Source organism: Balaenoptera borealis (assembly GCF_965194805.1).
Source record: "Balaenoptera borealis genome assembly, chromosome: 11".
Lineage (NCBI taxonomy): Eukaryota > Metazoa > Chordata > Mammalia > Artiodactyla > Balaenopteridae > Balaenoptera > Balaenoptera borealis.
The window spans coordinates 42,120,490-42,133,109 of record NC_138868.1 but is presented as its reverse complement, the minus strand read 5'-3'; the positions used below and the strand labels follow the sequence as shown (position 1 = coordinate 42,133,109).

At 32.9% G+C, this 12,620-nt stretch overlaps 1 protein-coding gene across 1 annotated transcript in view; it reads left to right on the top strand.

Moving 5' to 3' along the window:
* Window positions 1-12,620, top strand: part of PDE3B (phosphodiesterase 3B) — a 168,940-nt gene that overhangs the window by 129,610 nt on the left and 26,710 nt on the right. Inside the window, exons 7-11 of the mRNA XM_082341422.1 lie at window positions 279-355; window positions 6,730-6,881; window positions 7,962-8,099; window positions 9,090-9,201; window positions 11,499-11,612. Of these exons, the coding sequence (XP_082197548.1) occupies window positions 279-355; window positions 6,730-6,881; window positions 7,962-8,099; window positions 9,090-9,201; window positions 11,499-11,612 (593 nt within the window). The remainder of the gene's footprint in view (window positions 1-278; window positions 356-6,729; window positions 6,882-7,961; window positions 8,100-9,089; window positions 9,202-11,498; window positions 11,613-12,620) is intronic.

Here is a 12,620-nt window from a genome sequence, read left to right as displayed (position 1 = left end):
ACCCAGTTCATATGGTGTCTGTTCTCATTTCTGCTTTGATGGTAATAAGTGTTTACCTCAGATCTCAGTGTTACTTACAAAATATGTTATTTCCTTCATAGGGACACAGGTGCTTTCTAGGATAAAGCCTGTTAAGTTTATAGAGAGATTGGAATATTAGGATATTTTGCAGTTGGGATCTTGCAGTTAAAAAATAACCAGATTTTCTGATTGTATTTAGGTAAAAAAATTTTGCCTCACTTATCATATACACATATTTATCTGTTTTATTTTATAAGCTGTGGACATCAAATATTGAAATATGCATCAGCATCTGAACCAGAGTCTAGTACAGACTGCCACAGGGAAAAGTCAGGTGAGACTGCAAAAGTCACGTGTGTTTAAATTTAAGAACAATTTCTTACATTGTTTTTTAAAATGAATAAGTGAATGAGTTTTTTAGTTTATCCATCTTTAAAATGAAGATTATAATCTTTTTTACTTCACAGAGGAGTTATTAGCAAATTATAAATAATAGATGGTGAAAGTATTTTGAAGAGTAAAAATGTGCTGTACGAATGAATATAGTCTTATGTTACGGCTAGGGTTCATAAATAGTGAAATTAACTATATTAACCTCAAAATTTAAATTGCATAATCTTAGCTCAAAAGGGTTTGCATACATTTTTAAATAATTACACAAAGGAGTTGTTTTAAAATTTAGTTAATTATGTTATTCTGAAACATACCCTCAAACAAGAAATATTGTTAGTGATAAAGTTATAGTTGTTTTATAACTTTAAAACATTGATGACCCAAGTGTCCACTAATAGTTAACTAGGTAACTCAGACCATCATACCCCCTGAAGGTAGCTAGAAAAGTTACAAGTTATTAACAACAACAAAAAAATCTGCTTGAAGCCATTGAAGAACTAACAAGCTCCTCAGAATTTCCAGTATAAGACCTGGAGGAGGACAGAAATCCAAGAAAGTGAGTCTCAAGTTTGGGGCTACAAAAGGGTGTTTGCTGCTTCCAGAGGGGCCAGTAACTGATAGAATTGAGCAGTCCCTTTTGGTAGCTTCATGGGACTAGGGAGACAAAGATTGGAATTGAAGGCTTGCCATGGTAGGAATAACTTGGTAAACTCAGCGGTACTGCATCCTAAGAATAAAGGTAAACCAGAAATAGGCCCTTTCAGGGGTTATAGGTGCATATCAATCCCTTCACATACTTTAAAATTCACCCTTTTATAGTGTACAGTTTAATAGTTTTGGGGTTTTATATTTTAAAGGACTAAAAAACAACAAGAAAGAAGACCAATCCTTCACAAACTGCCAAAAAATAGGAGGGCAAACTTCCCAACTCATTCTATAAAGGAGACCAGTATTACTCTGATACCATAAGCAGACAAAGGCATCACAAGAAAATAAAACTATAGACCAACATTTCCAATATCCTTAACAAAATACTAGCACACCGAATCTAGCAACAGATAAAATGTCATACCATGACCGATTGGTATTTATGCCAGGATGCAAGGGTGGTTTAGCATTTGAAAATTAATCAATGTAATACACCCCATTAAAGAGGGGGAAAAATCACGATAATCTATCTAGATGCAGAAAAAGCATTTGACAAAATCCAACACTCTTTCATGATGAAAACACTCAAACCAGTAATATCAGAGAAGTCCTTCAATCTGATAAAGGGCATCTTTGAAACAAACACAGAGCTAACATCATCCTTACTGGAGGAGGACTGATGCTTTCCCCCTAAGATCAAGAATAAGAGAAGGGACATGACTCTTTTTGAAGTTTTTTACAATAGCCAGGACATGGAAGCAACCTAAATGTCCATCAACAGATGAATGGATAAAGAATATGTGGCACATATGTACAATGGAATATTACTCAGCCATAAAAAGAAATGAAATTTAGTTATTTGTAGTGAGGTGGATGGACCTAGAGACTGTCATACAGAGTGAAGTAAGTCAGAAAGAAAAAAACAAATACCGTATGTTAACACATATATATGGAATCTAAAAAAAAAAAAAAAGAAATGGTTCTGAAGAACCTAGGGGCAGGACAGGAATAAAGACGCAGAGTAGAGAATGGACTTGAGGACATGGGGAAGGGGAAGGGGAAGCTGAGACAAAGTGAGAGAGTGGCACTGACATATATACACTACCAAATGTAAAATAGATAGCTAGTGGGAAGCAGCTGCATAGCACAGGGAGATCAGCTCAGTGCTTTGTGACCACCTAGAGGGGTGGGATAGGGAGGGTGGGAGGGAGACGGAAGAGGGAGGGGATATGGGGATATATGTATATGTATAGCTGATTCATTTTGTTATACAGCAGCAACTAACACAACAATGTAAAGCAATTATACTCCAATAAAGATGTTAAAAAAAAAAAAGAATAAGAGAAGGATTTTTGCTTTCAGCACTTGTATTCAATATTGTACTGGAGGTTCTAGCCAGGAAAATTTCTAGAAAGATTAAAAAAATAAAGATACCTGAGTGGAAATAAAGAAATAAAACTGTCCTTATTCACAGATCATTAGTAGAAAATTCCAAATACACACACAAACACACAATTATTAGAACCAATAAACAAGTTTAGCAAAGTCACAAGATCAAAGTACAAAATCAATTGTATTTCTATATACCAGAAATGAACCATCAAAAATTGAAATTTAGAAAATGTTTCCATTCATAATAGTATCAAAAAGAATAAAGTTAGAATAAATTTAACAAAAGAAGTAGATTTATAAACTGTAATCTATAAAACATTGTTGAGAAAATTAAAGAAAGTCTAAATAAATTGAGAGGCATTGCATAGCAAACAGATTGGGAAACTCAGTACTGTCAACAGGCTATTCTTCCAAATTGATCTGTAAGTTCATTGCAATTCTGATCAAATTCCAGTAGGCTTATTTTGGTAGAAATTGACAAATTGGTGTTAAAATTTACATGGAAATACAAATGGCCTAAAATAGCCAAAACAATTTGGAAAAATAACAAATTTGGAGGACTGACACTACCTGATTTCAAAACTTATTTCCACTTCAAAAGACACCAATAAGAAAATCAAAGACAAACCACAGACTGGGAGAAAATATTTGCAAATTATACATCTGATAAAGGTCTTATATCCATGATATATAACTCTTTCACTCAATAGTAAGTCAACCAACTAAATTAAAACACAGGCAAAGATTTTAGATATTTTGGTGAAAGACTTTTGGTGGAGGATATGAAGGATATAAATGAATGGGTAGTAAACACATGAAAAAATTATTAACATCATTAGTCATTAGGGAAATGCAGATAATACTACAGTGAAATACCAGTAAACTCAAACCAGAATAGCTATAATCAAAAAGACAGACAATACCAAGTGTTGGCAGGGTTGCAGAGAAATTTGAACTTGTGCATTACTGATGGGAATGTAAAATGGTAAACCCACTTTGGAAAACATTTTGACAGTTTCTTTAAAAGGTAGACATGGAGACTTCCCTGGTGGTCCAGTGGTTAAGACTCTGCCCTTCCACTGCAGGGGGTGTGGGTTCGATCCCTGGTCGGGGAACTAAGATCCCACATGCAGTGTGGTGCAGCCAAAAAAAAAAAACAAAACAAAAACAAACAAAAAAGTTAGACATAAATTTACCGTATTACCCAGCAGTAACATGGATAAGAATTTACTCAGGAGAAAACATATGAGCACTCAAAGACAGGATTATGAATGCTTATGACATCATTATTCATGATAGTGCTAAACTGGAAAAGATCAAAATGTCCATCAACTTGTAAATGAATAAATATCATGTGGTATATTCATACAATGGGATTCTATTTAACAAAAGAAGAACAAACTGCTGATACATGCTACTACGTGGATAAACTTCCAAACATTATTCTAAGTGAAAAAAACTAAGCTAAAAAGATTATATATTGTTTGATTCTATTTATATGAAATTCTAGAAAAGGCAAATTTATAGAGCCAATAATCAGAATAGCAGTTGCCTGGGGTGAAAATAAGGATGAACTGTAAAGAGGCATAAGGGCACTTTTTGAGGTGATGAGAATGTTCTAACACCAGACTGTCATGCATAGAGAACAGACTTGTGGTTCCAAGAGGGAGGGGTTTGGGGGAGACATGCAGTGGGAGGTTTGGGTTAGTAGATGCAAAGTATTATATATAGAATGGATAAACAACAAGGTCCTACTGTGCAGCACAGAGAACTATATTCAATATCCTGTGATAAACCATGATGGAAAAGAATATTAAAAAAGAATGTAGGACTTCCCTGGCAGTCCAGTGCTTAAGACTCCACACTTCCACTGCAGGGGGCTCGGGTTCAGTCCCTGGTCAGGGAACTAAGATTCTGCATGCCGCACAACGTGGCCAAAAAATTAAAAAAATTAAAAATATAATGTATATATATGTATAACTGAATCACTTTGTTGTACAGCAGAAATTAACACAACATTGTAAATCAACTATACTTCAATAAAAAAAAGACTTTTTTGAATCTAAAGACCAAAGCAATCAGGTGTTTTGAAGATAATGATGATAACAAAAATTCTGGGCCAAACAAACAAACAAAAAAACTAGATTGTCGTGAATATTGCAGAAGTCTAAATTTACTAAAATTATTGAATTATACACTTACTGCCAGTGGGTTTTATGGCACGTAATTATACTCAATAAAGCCTTTTAAAAACCACAACAGATTATTAATTCTCACAGTTCTTTGCATTGACTGGTCTCAGCTGGGAGAGTCTCACTTGAGGGCTGTCATGTAATTGCAGTCAGATATTGGCAAGGGTGACAGTCATCCAAAGGACTGATTGGACTGAATTTCCAAGATGTCTCATGTGTCTGCTGGCTATTGACCAGTCCATTTAAATATGACCTCTCTCTGGTCTTCTTCCAAGATTTTGGCTGGAGGCCAAAAGCGGAGGCTATGGAAGCTGCCAGTCAGTTAATGGCTCAACCCAGACCAGACAGAGTTGTCATTTCTGTCATATTCTGTTAATCAGAGCAGTCATGTGGCCTGTCCAGATTCCAGGGGGTTGGGAAATAATGCTCTCTTGATGGAGCAATAAGAATACATTTCAAAAGAATGCATGTGGGATAAGAGATAGTACTGTGGACATCTTTGGAGAAGAAATTGCTATATTTATTTCATCTGTTTTTCTTATTATCTATAAGATACAGTTATTAGGAATTTAGATCATTAAAAAGTAAATCATGTACTTCAAATGTCAACAACTTTTGGATTGACGGCTATTTTAGAATATAATTGTAGTTAGTGCCTTAACTTACCAAGAACAGTTGAATAATCTGAATTTTTAAATTTTCTTAAAATAAGTGTGTTCATTTGGAAACATTTGAAAAGTAATGTTTTCCAAAGGGTAATACTTCCTGATCATGATCAGTTAATGATTTTTTAGTATATTCAGTGTGTTAGGTTCAGATTTGACTGACAGTTATTGATCACCTATTATGTGTAACATCTAGTAAAATAGGTGTTATTATCCACATTCTACAGGGGGAAAAGCTTGCCATTATTAAGTACAAAAATCAGGATTTAAACCTAGTTCTTCTGAAAGAACGTGTATATGTGTATAACTGAATCACCTTGCTGTACAGCAGAGATTGGCACAGCATTGTAAATCAACTAGACTTCAATATAAATAAATAAATGAATCCACCAACCAACCAACCAACCTAGTTCTTCTGAAAGTCAACTCGAATGAGTACTCTTAAAAACACTTTTATTTTTAAAAATCCCTACATATTGAAAAATAAATAAATCCTAGGTTTGTGGCTTGATGAATTTTCATACATCTAATATACATATGTAATCAGCACCCAGATCAACAAACAAAATATTACCAGTACCTCCTCTCATGCCCTGCTTCCAGGAATCTCCCCCAAAGATAATGTTTATCCTGTCTTTCAGTACTCATGTGTGTCAATTTTGATATGTTTTTGAACTTTTCATAAAGAGAACTGCAGAGTATATACCTTTGTGTCTGGCTTCCTTCACTTGACATTGTATTTTTAAAAATCATCCATATTGGTGCATGTGATTGTAGTTTCTTCTGTTTGCTCTGTAGTGTTCAATTGTGTGAATACACTACAGTTTATTTATTCTACTGTTGATGTGTTTTGGAAAAGTTTCCTGTTTAGCATATTACAAATAGAATGAGTATGAATATTTTTTTGCATATGAATGAATGAAATGTAGCTACCAATGTTGCTTCCCCTTTCCATGTAATTTGGGAAAAAGTATTATTAATCACATTGGTAGAGAAATAACTCACAATTCATAACATTGTTCTAATTTTTAGATGTGCCTTAATCTCATCCATAATTATGAGTTTAGAATTTTCATATCCAAAACTCAAACAATTTCAGGTATTAGAAGTAGTTTACGTGAAATTGGTTTTAAAAAAATTTCCTATTGAGAGGGACTGACATTTTCAGTTTCTCACTTTTATAATGAATTTCCACCCTCTCTTTCATCCATGAGTAGCTATATCAGGTGAAATATTGCCTGAGGACAAGGTACCTGGGCCAACTGGTCCAGCAAGATACAACTTAATTGTGTCATTAATTTAGATTGAATGCCAGTATGGTTCAATTTATCTGAATACTTTTTACAAATTTTTCTTATAAAACTGTTCATATAGGACATGTTTTATTCTTGTTTATTACTTTAAATACTTTTTGAAAGGTGATGAAGACAATACCGTTTTCTCAAAAGCATCATTCAACCTTACGGAAGCTCAACAAGAAGTGGAAACAAAGAACAGAGACTGCAGAAAATTACTTTGGGAAGGTGATAATCACCTAAAAGAAGAGGCACAGAATGAAGAGCAACCAAATGTAAAAGATAAACTTTCAATATTGATTATGTTAAGGTGAAATATATTATTAGTTAGTACTAAGTTTATTATTTTTGCCCAGAACAAGGTTTTTAATATAATGATTTTTAAAAAATTTTTACTGAAAAGTCACTATTAACACCTGAAAATAGAGTTTCTTTAAATAAATGAGGAGTTCGGGATTAACATATACATACTACTATATATAAAATAAACAACCAGGACCTACAGTATAGCACAGGGAATGATACTCAATATCCTGTAATAACCTATATGGGAAAAGAATCTGAAAAAGAATAGATATATGTATATGTATAACTGAATCACTTTGCTGTACACCTGAAACTAACACAACAGTGTAAATCAACTATACCCAAATTAAAAACAAAAAAAAGAAAGAAAACCTTGGGTTAAAAATAATTACATTTAAACTCATCATCCTAGAATAACTAAGTGCATTCATTTTAAAATGAACATATTTATTTGGTTTTATAGTCAATATATTACTTTCTATGCTGATTTTTTCTTCATTGTATGTGTTAAAATATGAAAAGATAAAGTATGTGCATAGTCATTAAAAACAATGAAAATACCCTACTTATAATTGTAGGGGGTTTTTTGTTCTTAATATTTTTTTTGTTCTTAAAGTTCAAAATCTAAGCTTTTTAGGGAAAAAAAATCCATCCATTTCTTTTGGGAAGTTATCCTAGTAATAAATGTCAGTTTAAGGATATGAGTTTCTGTCTGCTTTGATACCTGTAACTTCCAAAATGAAAATAATGGATTTTAGATTTGTGTAGTGTTTTGGAAATATAATAGTTTTATTTATAAAAGTAGTGTAAAGACCAATAAGTCCTTTTATGCCTAGAAGATATGTTTATATTTGTCTGAAGATAACATTCTACAAAGAGAATTAATAGGAAGTACAATTTATATTTGAGAATAACCATTATAGAAAATAATATTGACCATTTTTATAGTGTTCATTTTTAAGTGTTCTCATTTAGCTATGGATTTAACAATATTTATAAAAAGTAAGGTTAAGTTGGTTTGGTTTTTTTTTTTTCCCCTACATGTACAGACTGAACAAGAAGCATCACGGGACCTGATTTTAATAGAAGATTATGACTCATTAATAGAAAATATGAGTAACTGGAATTTTCAAATTTTTGAACTTGTAGAAAAGATGGGAGAGAAATCAGGAAGGATCCTCAGTCAGGTTTGTTTCAAATCTCTACTGCTTTATTATAAGTTACTTTTTTCTTGAATCTATAAAAAGCAAAATCTAAAGATGTATAATATTGGTTTAGGTACAAGTTCAACATTGTTCATTGAATTATTTTTTTCACAAATGAAATTTTCAATAGAAAATTTGAAAAGAGAAACCTGAATATATAAACCCATATATATAAAAACAAATATTATGTATATAAAGTATTTCATAATTTTATATATATTTATATGAAAAGTAGTTTATTTGCCCATAATAATGGGATTTAATTCACACTAAAGAAGTAATAAAGATTTACTTTTTATTAAATCTTGAGGTTGAAAAGGACATGAAAGGTGATCTAGTTCTCTGGACTGAAACTTATGCTTCATCTTTTTCACCGGTCCTCCCTGTGCTTTACCCAAGGCCAAATGGTCCATTTCATGCTAGAACCATGGAAAAATACTTCCATTTTACCACCCAGACTCAAAGTTCTTCCTGGTGGGTCCACACAGCAGCATCAGATTAACCTTCCTGAAATATTACTCTCATTAACTCCAAAGTATCTTATTTATGAAATGCGAGAACATAAGGATAAATTATGTGGAGGACACACAATTTATCACATTGAATTCTTTAGGGACAGAAATGTGATAAATATATTGTTCTGACTTCTTTTAACACCTAGGACTAGAATAGAATACAATTCATATGCCTTTCAATAAATTGTGAATGAAAAGCTAAAGGGAAGAGTGGAAAAATTTCAAAACTGGGACATGATATGATAATCATTCTTTGGTTTTCAAGGGCTTTAGGGAGGTATCTTCCTTTTTCATATTTCGGAAAGAATTCACTGTAGGGAAGTTTTTAATAAATTATTTAAGTTAAAGGCATATACATGGTTAACTTTCCCAAATGCAAATCACAAAAACATATTATATTTCACTAGAAATAGAAATTCTGATTTTTAAAGCGAACTTTCTTTTAATTGACATTTAGGTTATGTATACCCTATTTCAAGACACTGGCTTATTGGAGATATTTAAAATTCCTACTCTACAATTCATGAACTACTTTCATGCATTAGAAAATGGTTATCGAGACATTCCTTGTAAGTATCAAAATATATTATTTAAGTTGAAATAATACTGGTTTTGAAATTCTTTATAAATTCCCTTCAGATGGTCCCTTAAACACTTTTAAAATTGCATGTTTGGAAAAGTTGGAAAATAGTAATTTAAAAAGAAAATCTACATCCTCCTACACTGACTACTGTTAACATTTTGTTAGGGGACTTCCATGGCGGACCGGTGGTTAATACTCCATGCTCCCAATGCATGGGGTTTGGTTTCGATCCCCGGTCAGGGAACTAAGATCCCACAGGCCGTGCGGTGCAGCCAAAAAATTAAAAACAAAAACAAAAAAAACCCATTTTGGTATATATCCTTCAAGACTTTTTCTTATACATACTTATTTTTTATGAAGTGAATCATAATATTAATACCTATTTATAATCTGCTTTTTCATGTAATATAGTATACATCTCTCTATGTTAACAATTATTCATATGAGTACCTTTTCAAATGTTTGGTAATTTTAAGTCATGAGTTTCATAAATTTCTTTACTTTAAAGTATTTAAAATTTATCCATAGAATTTGTTTTTTAACTGTGTCCTGATTTGTAGAATAATTTTGTTTGTTTTTTGGCTGCACAGCTTGTGGGATCTTAGTTCCCCAACCAGGGATTGACCTTGGCCCTCGGCAGTGAGAGCACGGAGTTCTAACCACTGGACCGCCAGGGAATTCCCTGTGGAATAATTTTTAATGGCGATTTGATTTTATGATACAATAGAATTTTAATTTTATATTAGGAAAAGGTACAATTTTCTTTATGTGTTGATTCATTCTACAGTTAACCTCCAGCTGGACACACTTTTGGGAAATATATAGAGAGCAAATTTTTCTTAAATTGGCCTCATAAATAATGGTGATGCTTAATAATTTAATGTGTGTTATATGTACTATAATTACCACTTACAAAGTAGGCATTTTGAAAAGTGGCTGAATTTTATAAATGGAATAAAGTGATATTTTAAGGTGGACTTCAAGGGCAGGGGAATGGAAAAAAGAAAGCCATGGTGGGGAGTCTTCACGGTCACCTCCAATTAGGATATATTGGTTAAGACAAGAGCCTCTGGGGAATTCCCCAGCAGTCCAGTGGTTAGGACTCTGTGTTTCCACTGCAGGGGCACAGGTTTGATCCCTGGTCAGGGAACTAAGATCCCACGTGTCGTGCTGAGCAGCCAAAAAAAAAAAAAAAAAGTCACTGGGATCTAACTTTTCTAAATTTTAGTTTCCAAATTTATAAATGGGAATAACAATAGTACCTACCCCATAGGTAGTGATAATAATGTAAAGCACATATCAAAATTCATGGCACATGGTAAATGGTCAATAAAAGGTCATGACTGTATTAATAATAAGATCCTAGTGGGTTGACATCATATCTATAGTCTAAACATTCAGTATTGTATCATTTGCTAATGCTACATGGAAGGTATACATTAAATATTTGTTGAAACATCAGCTATGACTATAATCATTAGATTCACAAAGGTTATCTCATTTAATCTTTGTTGGAAAGGTTGTATTATCTACCTTTTACAGGTGAGAAGTAAAAATTCAGAAGGATCTTTCCCAAGATCATAAAACTGGAAATAGCAAAGCTGGGTTTCACTTGTAGGTCTTGCCTTTTCACATAGTGGTATTTCAGTAAACCAGTGTTTTATTGATCATGTACTACATGTCAGACACTATTCTGGATGTTTATATAAAGGTATATACCTTTTAACATGTAATCCTTATAGCAGGCCTGAGAGAGAGTTATTTCTTATCTATTGGCGAGGCGGCTGTCCAAGTATCCAGAATTTTTAATTGTTCTATGTGCCTTTGTGCAGAAATTGTTTTGTTTGGAAACATGGGTCTCCATAACCGAGACACTATTTGCATATTTTTAAAAGCCACAAAAAAGCAACTGTAGGGATTTCCCTGGCACTTTCACTGCAGGGACCCACCCTAGTATGGGAACTAAGATCCTGCAAGCCTCGCAGACTGGCCAGAAAAAAAAAAAAAAACAACCTTAAATAAATTAGCCCTGGTAATGCTGCCTTTTCTTTGACCCCTTTACTGTGTTTTCATAGTATATGTGAAAGTTTTTAAAAGAAAACTTTTTAACACATCAAGAAACTTTTACAAAATAAGATGAAACAAAAACATAATTGTTGGAAATTATTCTAAGCCATATATTTTATTTATGAGGATACAGTATGACTAGAAAGTACTTTTTAAAATGTCCTATGTTAAAAATAACAGAATGATCATTTTTATAAAACATTTTGGTGACTTTAGATCACAATCGTATACATGCCACAGATGTCCTGCATGCTGTTTGGTATCTGACAACACGGCCAATTCCTGGCTTACAGCAGATCCACAATGATCATGGAGCGGGAAATGAAACAGGTACTTCCTTCTATAAATATTTCCTTTAATTATTTGATTAGGAATAATAAATCAAACTATCTCATTTCATTATCTCTGTTCTCTTAAAAGTTTTATTAAGTAAACTTTGGTATATATAAAGGACTATGTAAATTTTGAAGAATAATGACATGCAAATTAGGAAACCCACTACCCATCTTAAAAGTGAGGTTAAGATTCAGTACTACTCAATCTACCATGTTTCTTTTCTGTGTCCCACAGTGCTGCTTTCTTCACTGAGGTAGCCAATATCCTGAATATTATGATAATCGTTTCTTTGCTTTTCTTTCAATTCTTAGTTTTTTTGTTTTAGGTGTATCATGTAAATTTAAAATATATGACATTCCCAACAAAAGTGGACATGTTTAAAATCTTCACGTAAGTATTTAAATAATGATATTAAAAAACTTGTTAACATTCAAATTTTGTTTCCTCGTAAATGTAACTATTTATACAAACATAATGAATTATAACATTCATGGCTCTCTTATTCTAGTTTATAAAAGAGGGGAGACAGGAATTACCTGGTGGTCTAGTGGTTAGGGTCTGGCACTTTCAATGCCGTGGCCTGGGTTCAATCCCTGGTGGGGGAACTGAGATCCCAAAAGCTGTGTGGCCAAAATTTTTAAAAATTAAAAAAAAGAAAAGAGGAGAAATGCTCCAATAAAATACACACACACACAAATCAGGACAGAATTTGCTCAGTTACAAATGCCTGAAAAATATTACCATACTAATCAGTGTAAATGTGATATAGTCTTAGCCACTGCTTTACATTCTTTGGTGGTTTAAAGTACTGCCATTGTTTGATTGATGGATTTGCCTTATGTCACTGGTTCCTTTTTGTCTGCCATCCATACTCTTTCGTAGAGCTCTTCCTTCCTTCCAGTAGTTCTGTGCTTCCATCAGAGATCATTTTCTTCAGCCTTTTTGTTTGTAGATGTATTTTTTTTAATTTTTATTTATTTATTTATTTATTTATTTTGGCTG